This window comes from Ammodytes marinus (assembly GCF_949987685.1).
Source record: "Ammodytes marinus genome assembly, chromosome: 22".
Classification (NCBI taxonomy): Eukaryota; Metazoa; Chordata; class Actinopteri; order Uranoscopiformes; family Ammodytidae; genus Ammodytes; species Ammodytes marinus.
This window is the reverse complement of record NC_137226.1, coordinates 4004876-4027247: the sequence shown is the minus strand read 5'-3', so window position 1 is coordinate 4027247 and position 22372 is coordinate 4004876. Positions and strand designations below refer to the sequence as shown.

The 22372-nt window shown below is 38.9% G+C and overlaps 1 protein-coding gene across 1 annotated transcript; it reads right to left on the bottom strand.

Annotated features, from left to right (window-relative positions):
- Positions 1–1768: 1768 nt before the first annotated feature.
- prkcq (protein kinase C, theta) lies at positions 1769–21188 on the bottom strand (the record flags this gene model as incomplete). Its single annotated transcript, XM_080050765.1, has 17 exons — positions 1769–1927; positions 2250–2378; positions 2710–2898; positions 3221–3359; positions 3608–3670; positions 3894–3985; positions 4077–4250; positions 4918–5081; positions 5536–5665; positions 7830–7939; positions 9164–9293; positions 10291–10376; positions 10479–10510; positions 10907–11099; positions 13040–13100; positions 14200–14399; positions 21071–21188. The coding sequence occupies 17 exons, from the start codon at positions 21186–21188 to the stop codon at positions 1769–1771; spliced, it is 2169 nt and encodes a 722-aa protein (XP_079906891.1).
- Between the last annotated feature and the right edge of the window lie 1184 nt (positions 21189–22372).

Here is a 22372-nt window from a genome sequence, read left to right as displayed (position 1 = left end):
TGTACATTGTGTAATAAGGGATATGACACCACTATCCTTGTCCTTGATTACTGGGTAGAGGTTTGTTGGTAATGTCATCTGAAGGCACTTCTGCATTTCAAATAAAGAAATACTCAGAATTAAAAGAGAAGTTTGTCAGCTGGTTGTTGTTTTTTTGTTGAAAGGGGACGTGTATAGTACTATGAATTTGAAATATGCAAAGTGTTAGTGGTTATGACGTTCTACTGTAACAGACATGCTCTTCATTTTATCACAATACATTTAAAGATGGAGTCAGTGATTCTGGAGAAGGCTTGTAGTCAAAATCCCTTTGTCGAAAAAAGAATTTTGTTTTAGTCACAAAAAAAGGAAACGGACAGCATTCTTAAAAAACGAACAACACATATTTTATTGTACAGGATTCACAAATGAAGAGAACAATAACATCTACAGTTCGTAGGGATCTAAGACGTGCCTGATCCAAATCACAGCATCAAAACATCTCCTGAGGTACGATAAGAAATACACACACGTAAACAAAAAACCCTGTATTCCATCTCTGCTACATAATAACAGATCTACATCCAACTGACTGTACAGTACATCAACAGAATTACATTACATTTATTTACACAAACATGGGCTGTTTTTTTTTTTATACAATCAATGTGCAGTTAAGAGACTTATTAAGCTTTGGAATAGGGAAGGACATAGTACAATAAGACAACTTTTTTTTCAGTTTGCTTCACTTGAATTATGAGGCACCATGTTTATTACAACACATTCTGATAAGCACAATGTGAAGTTAAAGAGTGACTTTTAAGGGATAATTCTATAAGGAATAAATTAAGTGCTTTAAGCAATCTGTCTTGGAGTTATGATTTACATTGTGAGAAAGACTGAAAGCCCCTGTAAACCCAAATCCACAAATTAATACTAAATAATATGTGGCGCATCATACTGGGCCTAAATGCAAAATGTAAATGAATACTTAAAGAGTCTTGGTGTATCTTCTTTGCCTCTTTCTCTTAGCCTAGATGCTTCTGTCATTAGGCATTTTCTTTTGTTTTTGTAACTTATTTAATGTAATTCTTTAAATGGAAACAGAGGTGACAAAGATCCCGTCACAGTTGAGTTGTATTTGCCAATTTTGTTTTAGATTTTTTATTTCTAGTTTTATAAGAATTTTAAAGATGTAGAGAGATTTTTCACAAAGTAACATTTTATGTGTCTTAAAACCAAGCAAACCCCTCTTGGTTATCCTCATGTTTATGGATACACATTTGAGTTCTGTGACATTCACGGTTTGAGTTACAGTAAATGCTGGTTGTGACCAATGGGCTTGTCCGTAGGCAGGGGCGCCGTAAGTGGGTGAAAAGTTAGGAAGATTCTAAGGGCCCGTGACTGACAGGGGCCCTTAAAAATATTACAACAACCCACGTCCTGGGTGGCACCCAATGTTATACAGTACAGCTCTGGAAAAAATTAAGAGACCAGTCTGGATTTTTCTTAAATCTTCATCTCTTCAAAACTTATTGAAAATGCTCTTAATGACAAATTATGTATTGGAATTTGGTAGAAATGTTGTCAGTAGTTTATATTATAAAACCAAAATGTTCATTCTACTCAAACATATGCTTATACATAGTAAAACGAGAGACACTTAACATTTGGAGTGGCCTCTTAATTTTTTCCAGAGCTGTATATTTTAATGGGGTCCAAAATAAAGACAAATCCCTGGCTGCACCCCTGTCTGTAGGTAGTAGGCTGATTGTAGGGTGTGTGTGTGTTAGCGTGCTGCGTCGCGGTTGATCCCCGGGTTTACGAAGGAGAAGTTTCTGAACATGGTTTGGTCTACGCTGTTGATGAGTGTCCGGTCGGCACACGACAGACGAGGTTTCTCATTGATGAACTCTTTGTCAAAGTTACTGCAGTCACTGGCAGACGTCTGGGAGGAAGGGCGGGAAAATGTTTCAATAAAGACAGTGATACTGACTTCTGAGTGACAATATGTTATAGATTTAAGAGATTCAAATTTGCTTGAACACACCAATACTTTTCAGGAAAAATCTAGTGTTAATAAACAGCCTAGGCTTACCATAGTTAGCAACATGCCAGTTTATAGAGTCTAGACTGTGTATTAACAGATGTTTTGTCAGTGAACAAACAGAACTGACATGTAGCGGATAATGAGATACAATGAAAAGTGATTAATCAATAGATCAGTTTATATCAAATAGAAAAAAAGTGAAAATTGCCAGTGCACTTACTAGAGTTGGCCTGAAGGGCGGCTCCACCTGCCGTAGTTCCAGAGCGTTCCAGTCGAATCTGCTGAAGAAGTTGTGCTGTCTGATGTTCCCCTTCACTCCCAGCCGCTCCTCAGGCTCCCGAACAAACAACTGCAATTAAGATATGACACATTACAGTTAATCATTGAGATCCATTAGTGTCTTTCATCAATTAAGGTGTCATGTTGGTTTATTTTATATTTGTCCGTATTGTTGGAGCTACACATTCCTTTTGTCTGTCTTTCTGAACAGAACGAGTACCAGAACAGTGTAGCTGGTACTCGTGTGTTTTTCACAAGAATTGTGTTGGCGGTACTTCATAAAAAGGCACAATTGGTCGACAGCAATTGGTCGACAGCAATTGGTTTTCTTGCCATTTTATCAGTCTATCCATCTTATTTATTGACTGAAATATATATCTCACACACACAGATTGTCTGACCTTGACCAGGATGTCCCTGGTGTCTTTGGTTAGCCAGCGGGGGTAAACAGGGTTGTCAGTTCGTATGGATTGGAACAGTTCTTCTTCATCTTTGCCGTGGAATGGAGACTGACCAATCAGCATCTCGTACAGCAACACGCCAAACGACCACCAGTCCACCGAGCTGTTGTACTTCTGACCTAAAAGGATCTGGAACACAGTCACAAGCACATGACTGTTAAAACAGGCAGTGTTTCTTAAGTTTAGCTTAAAGCTTCTCTTAAATTTACCTTAAACATACTGTATATTCAAGTGAAATGCTCACTTATTGTAGTGTGGTAACTTGCATGGAATTTTTACTATGTACAAGTCATAACAATGCATTTTCAGCATGTTTTTAGGGAAACAAATTGACAATAATCTCAAAATTGACTAGTGCTCGAAAAAAACAAAACTATTCTTCTATAGACATAAATGTGTCTTTTATAACGTGTGTGTGTGTGTGTTTGTGTGTGTGTGTTTGTGTGTTAACCTCAGGTGCGATGTAGTCGGGTGTCCCACAGAAGGTGGACGTCCTTGATTCTTCCCTCATGTGTTCCTTACACATCCCAAAGTCTGCGATCTTTATGTGACCTTCAGAGTCCAGCAGCACATTATCCAGCTTCAGATCCCTACAGGGAAAAGGCAGGATATTAGCAAGACACACACACACACACACACACACACACACACACACACACACACACACACACACACACACACACACACACACACACACACACACACACACACACACACACACACACACACACACACACACACACACAAACACTGTGGGACTTTCTTAGCTTGTTTGACCTCTTGTTGTATTGTTTATCATCAGTATTATTACAGTGTCTGGGTTATTCTTAGACTGTACCTGTAAATGATTCCTTTAGAATGCAGGAACTGGAGCCCACAGACGATCTCAGCTGCATAGAAGCTGCCGGAAGACAGGAATAGAAAAAGAGGCGCTTTACTTTAACAGACAATAACACAAGTTTATAAACCTTATTGAAGTTAATTAAAACTTTAAGATTGTTGTGAAAAAAATTAGTCAACAAAGATATTGACCAAGTTGTCCCGTCACATTAATTGTATTATGGGCCCAAGTCCATCGAAATGTACTTCGCCTTCCAAAAAGTCCATTCTGCTCTGATACGTACGTGGTTCTGTGCAGGTCAAACTTGTGGCAGTTTTGGATGTGGAACATGAGATCTCCTCCATTCAGATACTCCATCACAAAGAACAGGTTCTCCTGATCACAGAAATACAAGAGAGAGGTCAGTGTAATGTCTAATAGATGAGTTTTGAACGTCTGAGTATGGATGGTTGATAGTTCTTCTTACCTTGGTCTGGAAGGTGCAGTGGAGGTGTGTGAGGAAAGGGTTCTCCCAGGCTAGAGAGAGCACCCTCCTCTCCACCATGGTGCATTCAACGTCATCGTCCATCAACACAACATCTTTCTTTAAAGCTTTTACCGCAAAAAACTGTTTCGTTTTTTTCAGCTCGGCCAAAAACACCTGGGAAAAACACAGCATAAACAAAAGTGATATAGCTGGATGGTTCATATTTTATTTGCCTTTTAGTCCAACTATTTATAAACCACATTTCATTGTAAAACCGCTGCTACCGCCGACATTGAGTTTACGAGAAGTCCGTGGTTTTTCGGTGGAAACTGGCTGCACTAACATTTGACCGCAACAACCACATAATGTGAAACCTTCATATTATTAGCTATATGCGTGTGTCAAGAATATCACTGATGACACTAATTGAAAAATGGGGGTTTACTGAATTTTTTTTTGGCAACAATTATTTTCATAAAGATCACAATGTGTGTATTTACAAGCGTTACATGAATGCATTTCCTGTATAAGTGTCAATACTTGGGGCGCTCATGGTGTAGTGGTTAGAAACCGGCCTGGGTCGTTCTCTGCATGTCATCCCCCTCTCTACCCCATCTCAGCCATCTCTCTGCACTATCAAATAAAGCTTGAAAATGCCCAAAAATTAGGGTCAATACTTGAATACAGCTAGAGTCTAAGGAAGCCAGTTAACCCAAATAAAAGGCAGAATCTTTCCACTATTGTTATTTTTGTTGCAATTACTATTTGCTTTGTGTTCTGTCTGTTCATAGTTCTGATGTCAATCCTCCATTTTTATTTTTTCAGATATCCTCTCCAGTACCTTTCCGAAGCTTCCTTTCCCGAGCAGCTTGTGCAGGACAAAGTCATCGACGGTGAATTTGGGATGGTGTTCCTTCCTGGGAACAGCGTAGAGAGGCTCCTCGTCCGACAGCGCCTCAGAGATAGAACTGTCTGTGGGACCGTCCCAAGACACTCCCTGGACTTCTGCAGCAATGAGAAACAAATGCACCAAATTAAGGTGAGCCACAGAAGGCAAAACATTTCTTTTTTCAAGAACTGGTCAATTTTGAGATTTTTGGCTATTTTGCTTCCACAACATGTTTTCTTTCATACTAGATAACGGCCATTATCTCAACATTAGTTTTTTTCAAGACACTGAACCAAAAATCTCAACTTTTAAAGCACTTCAACTAAAGGCTCTTTTATCATTCTTAGCAATATTCTAAAGGTTGTTACAGAATTATTTGTTTATATGTTGGTAAATGTCTGATTCATGATACATTTTGTTCTTAAAAAACAATGCCGTAAATCTATTTTTATGTAGTATAAGTATTTCTTGATTTATAAAAAGAAAATAAGACCGTATCCAAAATATGTTCAGTCAAAACTTTGTGGGAACAAACAACTATCAAGAAGTAATGATAATGAGGTTGTGTACCTTTGTTTGCAGGGGTAGCCGTGGCGGTCACACCCGTCACTAACCCAGACGGAGCCCTGACCACCCCCGGCTGGTCAACACTCACTGGACCGTCCCGACTGAATATCTCACTTTCTCTGGTTCCTTTGGCCTAAAGGAAAAAGGTAGGACCAACATTAGACTGTGGGTTTATGGGGGTTTGGTAACATTAACAAATCTTGTACACTTTAAGGTGAGATGAAAATGTTGGCAAAAATGTAAATTTTTCAAGCACTTTTCCAACATCTAGCTTTTTAGTTTTAAAAATATGCAATTTTATGCACTATTAGTTAGATATTGCCAGATTTGCATATTTACTCAAACATTTCTGGAAAAAAAAATATTGTTTCAATGTAAGTTATCAATTGGCAACATTTCATGATGATCAAAGTCAAAATTTTTACCCTATTCATCTGCAGTGTCTCGCCTTAAACCATCTTAACCCTCGTAATGTACTCCCGACAGACTTACACCCATGGTCCTCTGGGGTCATATTGACCCCAAACGGTTTGGTGTTTTTTTAAAGCCTAAAGTATAAATTGTCAATAAATTTTGTGTTACACCTTTACTCTGACTTGAGTCCAACCCATTACCACAAATATTTGCCTTAGTTTTGGAATTTTAGGCCAACGGACCTTGTTTACATAAAAATGTACAATTTTTTCGATTTGAAATAAAAAAAAAAAAATAAAAAAAATCCCTAACATGATTTTGACTATATGACTCATTAGAGAGTGGCTTATGTCAAAGGTTAGTGAAAAAACTGTTTTTGAATCACTTACATTTTTTTAATAGGAGCAAATACAAACACCCATGGTCCTCTGGGGTCATATTGACCCCGCCCAGTTCGGCTGTTTTTTAAAGCCTATAAAGTATAAATTATCAATTAATTTTGTGTTACACCTTTAGTCTGACTTGAGTCCAACCCATTACCACAAATATTTCCCTTAGTTTTTGAATTTAGGGCCAACAGACCTTGTTTATATAAAAGTATGCATTTTTGGATTTAGACAGTCAAACCAGGCAGGGTCAGTTCTCGCCTGGTTTGACTGTTTCTAAGGCAAAAAGCATAAATAATCACTGACCTCAGTTTTTCAGTTTTATACTCAACTTTATCCTCCCTCTTTACCTGACATAATAAACATCACAACACAACATTACAACATGTAAAACTTTGCAAAAATGTACTTTTTAGAAGTGAGTCACCCTCGATTTGGCCCTCAGTTGCATGCGAGGCCGGTAGTTATGGAGTGATCTTTGCTGATTCACTTCATTGCATTTTGTTGAACTTGGTTCAAAATGAGCTCACACACCTCTAAGGTAAAGCCTGCTGCCTACTGATCATGCTGCCTGTCTCAGACTAAGGTTTGAAATGGTGCAGAGTCTGCGGGAAACGATCTGTTTATGTGTTTTGTTTTCCTAACCATTGCTTGACCCCACACATCAAAGGCACAGGTGTTGGTTCTGTTTGTGTGTGTCTGTGTGTGTTTTTTTTGGGGGGGAGTGCTCATGTGTGCATGTGTGTGTGCGTGTGCGTGTGTGTGTGTGTGTGTGTGCGCTCGTGGGTGTGTGCTCATGTACAGGTATGTGCATGTGTGTGTGTGGGTGTGTGTGTGTATGTGTGTGTGGGTGTGTGTGTGTCTGTGTTGTGTGTGTGTGTGTGGGTCTGTGTGTGTGTGTGTGTGTGTGTGTGTGTGTGTATGTGCGTACTTGCGTGCGTGTGTGTGCTCGTGTGTGTGTGTGTGCTGGTGAAGTGTGCGTGTGTGTGTAGGTGTGTGTGTAGGTGTGTGTGTGTGTGTGTGTGTGTGTGTGTGTGTGTGTGTTTGTGTGTGTGTGTAGGTGTGTGTGTGTGGATGTCGTTAGAAGAAGGGGGGGCGGGTATTTCCTCTGTTAGAAGCAGTATAGTGTGACATTTTGCCCCATTGCACCATTGTGTGCTGCGGGGTCATATTGACCCCAGAGTACAACAGGTGTTATAAAATTCAATAAAACACCCATAATTTTATCAAAACACTTCAAATGTATAGGAATCATCAGAAGCATAGTATTGAACAACCCCTATAATTTTCAGACCATTTGGTGAATGACAAACATGTTTTCCCCTCAAAAGAAATGTCTTGTGGGGTCAAATTGACCCCAGTACAATAGGAGGGTTAAACATGTTGTGCATAGACAAGTTCACAATAATAGAATTCCTTTAGTTGTATCGGCATCAAGCTCTTAAAACGTACTCTATTTAAACATTTTAAAAGAAGAGCAGAATGTGTTATTCTGACCTGCTGTTTGGTCCCGATGATGGCCAGAGCCTCAGCCATCAGTTTCTGGTTGACCCCGCACAGGTTCGCCACTTTCTTCTGACATTTATGATGAACGTTCATACAGCATTCTGCACAGAAAACACAGTTTACCATGTCATACAAAATGTGCTATTTGAGAACAACAAATATTTATATTAAACTGATTGTATTGCTACATATTTTGTGATCTAAAAATGCATTGAAAAGCAGGGTGTAACGCTGTGTATATAAGATTAAGCTAGAGAAACATTATTATTCCTAGCCACTGTAAACTATTTTCCTGTAAATTAACAATAAAATACTATGCACTTAAACTCATAAAGTGAATGCTTTGCTTAATTTGAATACAGAAAAAATAGCTCTTTCTGATACTTATTTTCTTGCGTTGTGTAGTAAGTTGTTGCATATATTCTTCACATAGTGTTTGTACCAACAACATTAGACAACACACTGCACCCTAACACAGTGTAAAGCCCTGTTTATATCGATTGCATCATCGTGTTTTGGATATTGGATTATTTTCACATGGAGCACTGTGTCTTCCAGCTGTTACAGCAGCTGCAGTGTGTGTGTGTGTGTGTGTGTGTGTGTGTGTGTGTGTGTGTGTGTGTGTGCGCGTGTGTGTGCGCGTGAATGTGTGTGTGGGTTAGAGCATGTGAAATATTTAATGCTTATTTGTGATGGATAATTTTGAAATTTCGGCCGTTGTGTGCCAGCTGTTGGTATTATATCATGTCATATTGTAGTATAGATTGCTATTGCTGACTGACCAGTGAAAAACACGAATTTCTGAATTTTGATAAATCTTTTGGATAAAATTAATGAATTGTTCCTTTACGGACTGGCAACATTTTCCTAGCAGTTATGTTTCATATAACTATCCTCTTCATTGTCTAGCACCTTATCAACTGAGATGTTCTTATTTTATACCTTTTGATGATGGTTTCTCAACATTTTCTCATCTGAACCGAGGCTCTAAGGATCCATGGTAAAGAGATTGTTAACATGGTAAAGAGATTGTTAAACCATTTGAGGCAAAATTGTAAATTGTATTTTCTAAATTTATTGAAATTTAGTTTGTACGTTTTTTGTAATTGTTTTGTAAATTTCTTGTAAACTTTTAAAATTTTTAACAACACCTGTCAACTTATCTTCTACTGCAAAAGGTTTAACAATTTCATTAAGGGTTAACTCCTTCCAACCCAAAGCATGTCAGTGTAAACGAGGTGTAACCCACCCCTCTTCTAGACCACTTCCCTTTCCTCAGTACAAGTAAAAACCACAGAAATCATAAAGCTCCTGCATGGTCTCACCCTCACATTTGAGCCCCTGCTTGGCGAGGCCCCACAGCAGAGTACCACAGTGCTCACAGAAGGTGGGGCTCTTGTAGTTGTAGACTCTGAACCGGTGAGGCATGTCGATCTTGAAGCGTTCTTTGTGAATCTGTAGTACACACACAAAACACATACAGCTTATTAAATATGCCTTTGTTTAGGTTTAAAGGTGGAGTCAGTGATTCTGGAGAATGCTTGATGTCATCCTCATGCTTCACTACCGTGTGTGCGCTGAAACAAAATCCAATGTTAATATGCAGCATATGCTCTGTAAACTGGTATGTAAACAAAGGGGACCCACTGTAGCTAGCAACATGCCCATTTACAGATTTACAGATAGGCTGTGTATATTAACACTAGATTTTTTTTCAGCAAATATATGTAATATAGTACATCATTCACTGATTTTGACAACAAGCTGTCTCCAGAATTGCTGACTCCACCAGTAAAGCCAGTAAAATCACTTCCTGTCTCCTAACAGTTGGTGGCAGCAGGTCTGTCCTTTTCATTCTGTCTGTGTGTGTGTGTGTGTGTGTGTGTGTGTGTGTGTGTGTGTGTGTGTGTGTGTGTGTGTGTGCGTGTGTGTTACATCTTGACGTTAGTTGGATTCTCTTTTGGTTTTGTGCTTGCGAGGAAATTGAGACAAAAGCAAGAAGATGAAAGCAGTCTAGTGTCTAGTGCAATGACACTATACCTCTGTGTTCGGTGACTGATTCATTTCTAAGAATTATAACCACATGTCTTGTCTAAATATTTCATACACTTGCTGTATCAGCAATCGCTGGTTTTAACTGTGACTGTAGCCTACACTGTAAAATTGAAACTCAAATTTCCAAGACAACTAGATTTTTAAGTTAAGAGGCTTTGAATGACACAAACGATAATAATTAGTTTTCTCACATTTGGTCAGTTTTCATTAAGACTTAAGAGTTCTAGTTTAAGCCTCAAACCTTAAAAATCTAGCCAAGAAAGTTACCGAAAGAAATCTTGAGTTTTCCAATCTTTTTATTTTATTTTCACAGTGTGTCATGCTGTCATTGAGAATTCACAATGTAGTGTCTGTAGTGTCTGTAGTGTATGGGAGTGGGTGTGAGTCAGACACCCACCATTGTCTCTTTGCTGTTGATGGCTGAACCGGTGCATTTGGCGATGACTTTGTCGATGCATTTCTTATGAATCGCTGCATTACAGTCTGAGAGACACAAAGGTGACAGTTAGACACATGGGGGGAAAAGTGGTTTAAGAACAAACTCATCATTTAAACTTGAATGGAAAATAATTCAGTGACACTTACGTCTGCACTGGTAGCCCTGCTTGTTGAGACCCCTGTAGTGGGAGTAAACCAACGGTAGAAATGACTAGTATGATAATAAAGGTTGAGTCATAGATTCTGGAGAACGCTTTTTGTCAAAATATAAAGAAAATCTATGGTCAATTAATACACAGTCTATGCTCTGTAAATGGGCATGTCGCTAGCTATAGTGGGCCCCTCTGTTTACATACCTGTTTGTTTTTTTACAGGGCCTAGGTTGTGTATTAACACTAGCTTTTTTTCAGTGCACACACAGTAAAGACAGGTAGCGGATCTTGAGGAGATATTCACCGATTTTGACAAAAAGTGATTTTGACAACAAGCGTTCTCCAGAATCACAGCCTCTACCTTTTTTAAATGAAGGAAATTATCGTTTATATTTTCCACATGATCTCGTCTTGTTTGCGTACCAGACAAACTCTTTGCAGACGGAGCAGAATGTCGGTTGAGGGAAAAACGTTGCGCTGAATTCGTGACATTTGACGACGTGAACCTTGGCCTGTTTGATGGCCCCACGTCGCTGGTGGAGCGTGAACAGACCCTCCCCCTCACTCTCCCTCTCTCTCTCTACGTCTGGGTCTCCCTCTGTCTGACCGGCAGCATCTGAAACACATCATACAACATTACAGTTAAGGCGAGACATGGCAGGCAAAACCTTTTTTGTCAAGCACTGGTCAATTATACAACCTTTAGTTTACACTGCAGGCAAACACATTACATTTCCAAGCACTGGTCAATTTTGACGTTTTTTTGTCTATTTTGCTTCCATGACATGTCTTTTTTCATACTAGTATAAATGAAAGGTCCAAAATGTGAATTTAGGTGTTTATTTTGTCTGTTTGAATATTTCTCTTGTTTCACCATATTTGTAACTGTAACATAGATATACATAAGAAAAATATATAAAGTAGAAAAATAAGTACATTTCAAATATCGTAACAATATAGTAAATGTTTTAGCAGCATAATATTTGTATGTAAATGTAGTGCAAAGGAGTAAATGAGGTGACATGTTGTTGTAAAATGTCACATATTATTGTCACACATTGTGTGTTGAGCTCTTTTCCTGGCAAAGCAGATTTCACACCTAGGTTACAAATTCTCACCTTTTTGTAGCAGGAACAAGAGTGTTTTTATATACATCAGTTTCGTTTTGACCAAGAAGTGTCTTTAGTATGTTACAGGTATGAGTCACTGTTCTCTGAAGCTGCTCTACTTTTCCTTGTGTATTGTGAAATTTTGAGAACGTCAAAAAATATTTTGGTTCTCACTTCGGGACAGACCTTTAAAGGAGCTGTTTGAGGGTTAACACCAGGTTTAAAGGTTCAGGTATGAATTAGGTTTAGGTTAGGGTTAGTGTAAGGGTTGGGGTTAGGCAGTTTGTTTTGATGGTTAGGGTAAGGGTTAGGGGCTAGGGAATGCCTTATGTCAATGAATGTCCTCACGAGTATAGTCGAACAAACGTGTGTGTGTGTGTGTGTGTGTGTGTGTGTGTGTGTGTGTGTGTGTGTGTGTGTGTGTGTCTCTGTGTGTGTGTGTCTGTTTCTCTTTTGTGTGTGTGTGTGTGTGTGTGTGTGTGTGTGTGTGTGCGTTTGTGTGTGTTTGATTTTGCATGCATGTAGTTCATGAGGAAGTTCCCCCAGATCAAGTGTACCAGTCGCCATGCCAGCTGTTGTTTCTGTGCACTGATTTCCTATTTGCCTTTTGCTATTAATAGTTAAACATGAGGTGGTGGCTTCTCCCTTCTGAGTTCATAGTAACTCCATCGGCATTTGGCACAGTGTTAATGTCACCAAATCTCCAGTGAAAAGGGTCTTAAACAAAGCTCCCACAAGTGCAATATCCAACGCTTGGAACCGGCAGTGGGAAAATACTCCAAATCTCTTTATTTTTAGAATATGTAATTAGGCTGGGACGATTAAAGCTCATTAAAACACACAAGGGTGCAAGTGATACAGGCTTTAAAAGGACTATACAGAAGATTTGGATGACGGCCAGTATTTTATGGTCTAATTTGGCTATCTTTAAACTGTATTATTTTTCTTAACACCCAAAAATCCAAGATATATTTCCTTAGACTTCCAAGAAGTGTCACATGAAATTAAATAAAGGAGTAAAATGTTGAAAAGTGGTTAAAGTAATACGTTTTGTGTTGCTGTTCTCTACAATGACCTTTAGAAGTTTTACAAGTTATTTATGAGAAGATCTCCACAAAAAAGCTTGACAATCTTGTAACTTAAAGCTATAGTGTGTAACTTTTTCATATAAATGAATGTTGTTACATTCAAGCCATTTCCAAATTAATTGACACAAAGTTGATTAAGCCCATCAGCTCCACAAAACTATCTCTGTATTTCTCAGTATGGCAGCATTTACAAACTGGTGTCGCCCCCCTGACACTGGTGCAGAAGCTCAGAAAAATCTAAAGAAGAGCCCAAGAAATGTTTCAGTTGTTGATTCTACTGCTAAGAAAAAACCTGGACGTACAGCAGCAGGTATAAAATCCATGTGCGATCACTACAAAGCAACATTTGAGCCACTCACCGCATTTCTCCAGATAATACCTTGCCTCCATCTTCAGTCTGCCCTGTGGCTTCATCTCCAACTGCAACAAAAACAAAACGGAAACTCAAACAAAAGCAATAATTTAGGAAAGAAATTCATGAGAAAATCACTGAGAGGGAAAAGGGAAGGATGTTGATTCAGGGTGATGTTCGTCAGAAACATTACGAAATGCTATTTGACCTCTAACTTGACTTATGAGAGACAGACAGACTGTCGGGCGCATACAGAGACAGAAATGAATCATCTATTTAACTGTATTTTTTGTATACAAGTGACATTTAGCAGGAAGCCTTTGGGAGTCACTCAAAGCACAATAACTTTCCACGGAAAAATAATGTCTGCTTCACAAGCAATTATCTATTTCTAATTTATTATAAATTGAACAAAAATAAAGGATTAACTTAATTACTTATAGAATAATAATAACAAACCATTATAAAGTAGCCCAACAGAATATGCAATATCTGAATTTATGAGAGTAAGTCTAAATACAACTCTAAACCGCTCTACTTATCATATGTTTTGGCAATATTAACCTAAATATTAAAACGTTTTAATAACTCAAGCACAGCCTAGGCTCTGTAATAAAATATAAAGACTTTTCTCACTGCATGTATTTTTGACATGAGATGGCAGGAAAAGCACAGGTGCTCATCACCTAATTTCAGTTTCAGGATGTTGTGAATGTTGGCTCAATGTCACGGCTTAAAAATAAACTTCAATCAGCAATGTTATTATTGCTATTAGAAGTTAAAATGTCCCCAGGGCAAGAAGCCTGTTGGCTCACATTCAGTACTGTGCGCAGGTAATGATGGACTCATTTCTAAACAAAGCGTGCACACACACGCGCACACACACACACACACACACACACACACACAACACACACACACACACACACACACACACACACACACACACACACACACACACACACACACACACACACACACACACACACACACACACACACACGTAAGGTTTGAAACTGAAATAGTTGAACAAGTACACATGCACACACAATCACACACACACACACACCAAACACACACTCTCACACTCACACTCACGCTCACACTCACACTCACACACACACACACACACACACACACACACACAGCCAATCCCTCTGCACTAACCCATATCTCCAGCTTGCCGTTTTCCTTCTTGCATTTGGTTGCCAGTGTATCCAGAGCGACCGTGGCCTCAGACTTGAGCTCGGCTGTTCGGTCTTTCACCATCACGTGCATGATGCGTCCGCGGTGCACGTGAGCATCAAACGTGGTGCTCCATGGGGGGTACATGGTGGGCTTCTTCTGCTTGTACACCTGACCCTTTTCTGGAGAAAAATAATTGACAACAAAAAAAGGAATTGAAAGAATTTACATATCTTACTGGTAGACTTTTCAGTGTTATGCTTTGTTAATAATAGACAGGATATGAGATAAAACAACAAAAGCTGCTCTGAGAGATTTTAACTACGAGTTTAATTTCAATTTATAAAAATACTAGGCGTCAAATGTCATTCTTTATCATTTGCTAAAAAAAATAAAAATAAAATAGGAATTCTCTTCTGATTACGGTACTTGTTTACCCAAAAATGAAAGTACTCTTTACAGAAGATACTTATTTTAATTAAATATTTGTAATGGGTTTTACAGTTATCATAGAGACATAATTCACACTCGATGTTCCCAAGTAAAACACAAACACAAATATTCCAAAAGATTGATGTCTTAGGAATGAACAAATGAGCTTGGAGTTAAGAGTCAAAGACGTATGAACATTGAATATTTCTTTTTTTATGGTATTTATTAAAAGTTACAAAAGCATAAAGTATCACACTATCACCAGTCATGTCCTTTTTAAGGATTAAAGTCCAGACTTTTGATTGATAACATTCTGAAGTCGGAGAAGATTTTCTGTCTGTGATGAAAAGCGACACCAGGAATTAATCCTTTCAAAAGAGGATAAACATAAATAAAATAGTCGCTCTCGAGGATTAGATGCTCTTTCTCAGTCCAGAGCCGGCGTTTAGAAGCTGAAATCTGTGACACCTTTTAACATTAAAAATGTTTTAATCTCATGCCATGTGCAAGTGTTGTACATGATAACCTCACAGTGCTATTATTTTGTTGTGTTTTAGATAGATAGATGGATGGATGGCTAGATAGATAGATAGATAGATAGATAGATAGATAGATAGATAGATAGATAGATAGATAGATAGATAGATAGATAGATAGATAGATAGATAGATAGATAGATAGATAGATAGATAGATAGATAGATAGATAGATAGATAGATAGATAGATAGATAGATAGATAGATAGATAGATAGATAGATAGATAGATACATTATTGAAACCGAAGGAAATTCTGACATCCAGTAGCAGCAAACATGTAATAACAAAAACAACCACACACCCAATAAAATAACTGTCAATCAATCTGTCTCTGTCTCTCTCTCTCTGTCTCTGTCTCTCTCTCTCTCTCTCTCTCTCTCTCTCTCTCTCTCTCTCTCTCTCTCTCTCTCTGTCTCTCCACATCCGATATCATGTGAACATTTATTTGACCAACAGACATTTACGATTATCGTTTAAGAGGGTCGAGAGATTTTCGCTTGCATCATATAGCCACACACACACACACACACACACACACACACACACACACACACACACACACACACACACACACACACACACACACACACACACACACACACACTCTCTCTCTCTCTCCTGGCTTTATAATTGACATCTGCTTATATTCCTGTTGCAATAACATCTAAAATATCTACTTACATAACGACCACATGCCATATTGATGCAGCCACAATAAAGCCCACTAAGCCTTTTGATACCAATGTCAATCCGCAGCCTCCTCCATCATCGGCTCAACACATATATAATATCTGTCCACCGGCCGATTGCTCTTGGCCGCAGATGTTTGTAGCGATTTAAGCACCCGGAGATGAAAATACTGTATGTCTGCTTTTCCTTAAAGCCCCTAGAAATCTGGTCTAAAATGATAAAAAAAAATATATATATATTTATATATAAATATGATATCATAGTTGGGATCAAACTGTCTTCATAGCAACAGTGATAGTTTTAAAGAACGTTAGGGCAGAGAGCTGCCGTGATTGGTTCAAAATACCTATGGTGTCAGAAGAAGCAGAGCATAGCCTGTCTCATCTTACCCACATTTCTTTAAAGTTGATCAAACTTAAATTAAATCTTTCATTTGGATTGATAAATGTGCCTATGACTCTTTTTAGATGCTTTACTATCATGCAACTAACTCCCCAAATTATGTACTTAGAAGGATTTTGTAGATATGTGTTTACAGGTATTTAACACAAAGGCGCTATACTTTAGATTCTGTGGAACTTTCAAAGAGCATTTCCTTTCAGAGTGAGAGGTGACATGTTTTTGTGTCAGTCAGTTCTCTGTAAGTTCCTGTGTAGTTCTGTGAAAAAGCACCACATGGCATTTAGAGGTGTGTGCTGTCATGCCTCTGCTTACTATCTTTATTCTTTGCCTGCGCTATGGGTGCATTATCAAAGATGTTAAAGGTGCTACGAGGAACTTTCAAATGTTTCTGAATCAGTCTAATTTTTCCTCTGATGATCATAAATTACACTCAACAAAAATATAAACGCAACACTTTTGTTTTTGCTCCCATTTTTCATGAGATGGACTTAAATATCTAAAATTCATTCCAGATACACAATTGTACCATTTCTCTCAAACATTGTTCACAAATCTGTCTAAATGTGTGATAGTGAGCACTTCTGCTTTGGTGAGATAATCCATCCCACCTCACAGGTGTGCCACATCAAGATGCTGATCTGACATCATGATTAGTGCACAGGTGTGCTTTAGACTGTCCACAATAAAAGGCCACTCTGAAATGTGCATTTTTTTGCTTTATAGGGGGTCTGGGGACTCAGAACCAGTCAGTATCTGGTGTGACCACCATTTGTCTCATGCAGTGCAACACATCTTCTTCGCATAGAGTTTATCAGATTGTCAATTGTGGCCTGTGGAATGTTGGTCCACTCCTCTTCAATGGCTGTGCGAAGTTGCTGGAGACGGCTTATGGTGGAGAAATGAACATTCAATGCAGGAGCAACAGATCTGGTTGACATTCCTGCTGTCAGCATGCCAATTGCACGCTCCCTCAATGCTTGTGGCATCTGTGGCATTTTGCTGTGAGACAAAACTGCACATTTCAGGGTGGCCTTTTATTGTGGACAGTCTAAGGCACACCTGTGCACTAATCATGATGTCAGATCAGCATCTTGATGTGGCACACCTGTGAGGTGGGATGGATTATCTCAGCAAAGCAGAAGTGCTCACTATCACACATTTAGACAGATTTGTGAACAATGTTTGAGAGAAATGGTACAATTGTGTATCTGGAATGAATTTTAGATCTTTAAGTCCATCTCATGAAAAATGGGAGCAAAAACAAAAGTGTTGAGTTTATATTATTATTTTATTTTGTTGAGTGTACCTGTAACAGCTAACGAGACCATCAGTGCAAAGAATGCTGTTATATAGTTTTTCTTAATGCCTTTGTCGTGGGTATACGCTCACCCAGGAACAACAGCTGGCGTAGTAAAAACACTACCACTTTTGTCCAAAGGGGCTGCTAGAATAACACAAACTAAAAGTTCCTTGTAGTTACTTTAAATGAAAACATTACATAGAAAAGTCTAAACCAAGCATTTAAGCACACACGCCTGGACTCTGTATGTTTGCCTCATTTACAAAGGATTGTAAAAGTGGAAGTTGACCTAGAATGGCCCACTGTTCACTGTTCAGCTACAGTGACTAGCTGTCAAACTAGATTTACCATTGACACAAAAATAGGAAACTGCTAAGAATTAGTTACACATGAACAGGGCTTATTCATAAGTTGTACTGTATGTACAGATATGCGGTTACAAAAGGCATTCCTCAAATTATAAAGCTGTCAAACCTTAAAACCTAGTGTTAACCCTCAAACAGCTCCTTTTAAAGGTCTGTCCCAAAGTGAGAGCCGGACAAAATATTCTCACTTTCCAAAAATGTCCTCACTCTTAAGGTCTAAAACTCAAATAGTTGTACAAATGCGTGGATGGACACACACACACACACACACACACACACACACACACACACACACACACACACACACACACACACACACACACACATTCCTCTGTACTATAAATGTATAAATAGCATTTCATATTTATATTTTTGTATAGACTAAGCATTTAATGGATAAATAAAAACACTTTAGATTAATACAAAACTTAAATAATCCTTATTTTAAGCCTTTCTAATCTTAATTTTCCTGCAATAGCCAGAAAGCTATTCGACAAAAGTTAACTTCCCTAGAGTTGAGCTGGCGCTTTTGGCAAATGGTGACGCTTACTGTATTTTATCTTTGAACAGAAAACCTTGTAAACAAATATGACGCACGGCTTTAATGCTGCAGTTCTGTGTATGACTCACACTTAGAAAGGTTCTCTGAAATTTAAACTTTGTAGTGGCCTTCAAAGGAAAAGCTGTTTGTTTAAGCTTTCCATCACTTTTAACTAGAGATGAAATCAACCGCAGTGAGCCAGAATACCATATGGGAACTATCTCTTATTATTATTTGCCGCCCTTGGGAGTTTCTCATTATCAGCACATTTCGTAAATGATGGTGCCAACGTGCAATATGTCCTTCGAAAAAGCTGGAATGTGTGAAATGTATTTTATGTGACCAAGAGGAAACTAGTATTGTCTTAATTTCACTTAGCGTCAGTGATTCTGGAGAACGCAAAATCAGTTTTTGTCAAAATCAGTGAATATCTCCTCACGATCCACTACCTGTATGTACTGTGTGTGTGTGTGTGTGTGTGTGTGTGTGTGTGTGTGTGTGTGTGTGTGTGTGTGTGTGTGTGTGTGTGTGTATGTGTGTGTGTGTGTGTTAATTTATAAAATCTAGTTTAATTAATACACAGCCTAGGCTCTGTAAACTGGTATGTAAACAAAGGGGGCCCACCGTAGCCCTGCTTTTGACATAAAGTGATATTAACAACAAGCATTCTCCAGAATCGTTGACTCCACCTTTTGTATCATGTAGCAATACTGTTTCTCTCTCATGTCATTGACTTAAAGTGAAATGAAACTAAACAACATTGTCCCTCCAGTGAAGTGTAAATGACACACACACACACACACACACACACACACACACACACACACACACACACACACACACACACACACACACACAGGGCCATTATTGTGGTTTCTTACAGAGGAAAAGACACATCAGAACCCTCCTCTTTCCTCTCAGTTACACTCAGTCTGTTTTTAGCTTCATCCTGGATATTCACCAGCGGTTAAAGATAGCCGGAAGCAGCACTACGGTATCTGCTCTGACTCTGTTATCACACTGGCAACGTCGTGGCATTGAATGTGAATCAACAACCGCAGTAATGGTCTGTTAAGAGAATGTTTTCTGGCATTTATAGTATTTTCTTTATCTGTTTTGGAATTCATCAACACATTGCTCCCACAGCAGAAAAAAATTAAAAAACGTTTGAATAACTTAAATGTATTTGAAGGCAACTGTCTGCACTATTTATTTTTGAGGTTTCGAGGCTAAAACTAAAATGTACTAAAAACTAAAACCTTTTAAGGAAAACTGTCTACATTTGAGCCAGCTAATTATAATTTGTTGAGATAACTTATCATTCATATGTGATGGAAATGTATCTTTAATATTAACAAAAACTTGAAGGTTTGAGTTCTACATACTAAGACTTCCAAAAAGTGAAAATTGTGCTAAGGCAATTTTTCTTGTTCAGAAAGTTTTTTTAAATTTTAGTCTCAATAAAAATAAACTACTTCTACATTTCTATATGTATTCCACCCACTACTGTTTCTTTACTGAATATGAAAACACATCACTTCCGGGGTGGCAGAGGAATTATGTTTTCCTGAGAGATAGACCCTGAACATATGGTGCTTTCAGGGGAAAATGTAAAAGCTTAGATGAACCGGGATTAATGTTATAGTGCTTTAATTTTTTTGTGTTATGCAGTCAGTTATGTATATGTTTTTATATGAAAATGGTTGTTTACATTTGTTCACTAAAATACACACATAATCTCAAATGATATGCGGTAAATTAGAAGTGTAGCCACTGGAAATGGGCTACAGCTAATGATTATATGGATTGCAAATGGTTTTCTTCATTAATCGATTGATAATTTTGGCTTAAAAACCCCAGAAAAAAAGCATTAAATTACTTCAAAAATCTGATACTATATTTACAGATTGATGACTCAGCTTCTCAAATGTGAGTCTCGCATCATTTTAAACTGAATATTTTGGGGGTTTTGGACATTTGAAGACGACTCTTTCGGCAATGAGCATGTTTCACTATTTTCTGTCATTTTATGGGCGGCAGTGGCGAAGTGGGTCGGAAGATTGCCTCTGGAGTGCAGGGTTGGTGGTTCGATTCCCCGCCTACCCGCCACATGTCGAAGTGTCCCTGGGCAAGACACTGAACCCCAAATTGCTCCCGATGGTTCAGAGAGCGCCTTGCATGGCAGCTACTGCCATCGGTGTATGAGTGTGTGTGAATGGGTGATTGTGGTAAGATATGTAAAGCGCTTTGGGGCTGAGAATATCGTCTAGAAAAGCGCTATATAAGTCAAGTCTACCATTTATAGAATCAAAATAACCACTTATCGAACTAGCTTTTCCTTGTTACCAACCATTTAGTCTCTCTCTCTCTCTCTCTCTCTCTCTCTCTCTCTGCGTGTAAATGGGGAGAAAAAGCGGGATGACATGCAGTAAATGTCCACGGGTCAGACTCGAACCCGCGACCCCTTCGACAAGTGTTGAGCCTTTATGGTACAGGCTCTACCCACTATGCCACGGAGTGCCCCATATCCAGCTATTTTAAGTTTAAGACACATAAATAAACCCTCCTCCCCCCCAGTCACCCACCTGTGTCGATGGCCTCCTTCATGTAGACAGCGCAGTACGGGTTGAGCACCTCCTCGTGGTAGGCCAGGCCCGGGTCCATCTCAAAGCTCACAAACCCAATCCTCAGGAACGGAGACATGGCGGAAAGGTTTCTACTGTTTCAAATATCCACAAAAACTCCAGGAAACCTTAGGACTATGCCTCGTTTGAAAAGGCAATTTCAAGAGATGAGATTTCGGTCAGAGTGTTGTTATCAAAAAGCTTATTCCACTGTAGCAATCGCCACCTGGTCGTTATTCTCGAGAGGAAACGATTGGCTGGTGATTGAAGGCAGAGGAGGAGGTTGGCTTGTTTTCAACACTTGGACGATTCTAACAACCTAACGGAGAAAGAGACAAAGAGAAAGAGAGATATATTTCATCATCCATGACACTGTAACCGCAATAGCTGGCTGTGTGAGCGAGCTTCTCTGCAAACCCAAAACTTTGGTCTCTTACCAGCTGGCTTTCAAACCACCTCAATTTAAAGGTGCAGTCAGTGATTCTGGAGAATGCTTGTTGTCAAAATCACTTTTTGTCAGAATGAGTGAATATCTCCTCACGATCCGCTACCTGTATGTACTGGTGTTAATGAATAGCCTACGCTCTGTGAACTGGTATGTAAACAAAGGGGTCCACCATAGCTAGCAACAGTCCTGTTCACAGAGCCTAGGCTGTGTATTAACACTGGATTTTTTTTCAGCGCTCACACAGTACGGACAGCCTGTCCATATTGTGTGTGCGCTAAACAACATTGTTGTTTTTGATTAAAAGCTTTCTCCAGAATCGCTGACTCCACCTTTAATACACAACAGAATCATCTCCCCTCATGCAGACCTTGGCACAACATTTCTTATCTAAAGTATTCATCGTTTGGTGAGAGTAAAATGCTCGAGCAGCCTTGCAGTAGCGTTAACTCCCTTAAAGCTCAAAAGCAAGATAACAGACCAACACTCAGATTGAAGCCAAACTGAAATTTAAAAAATCCACGCCACATGCCATACTTTACCTTCAGGACATGTGAGCACCAGCTGTCACACTTGGCAGAGTCTCATTAAAAACACAGCAATCTTTAGAAATGATCTCTCCAATGTGTTGCTTTGTGTTTGGAACCACACACAGATATCTACAGTAACATCGTGTGCTGCCTCTACTGCGGCAGGTTTAGTTTTCATGGCACAGTCCTCGATCCGGTGACGGTCGATGTGATATTTGAGGCCTCCCAAAGAGTGTGTGTGTGTGTGTGTGTGTGTGTGTGTGTATGTGTGTGTTTTATGGATTTGCT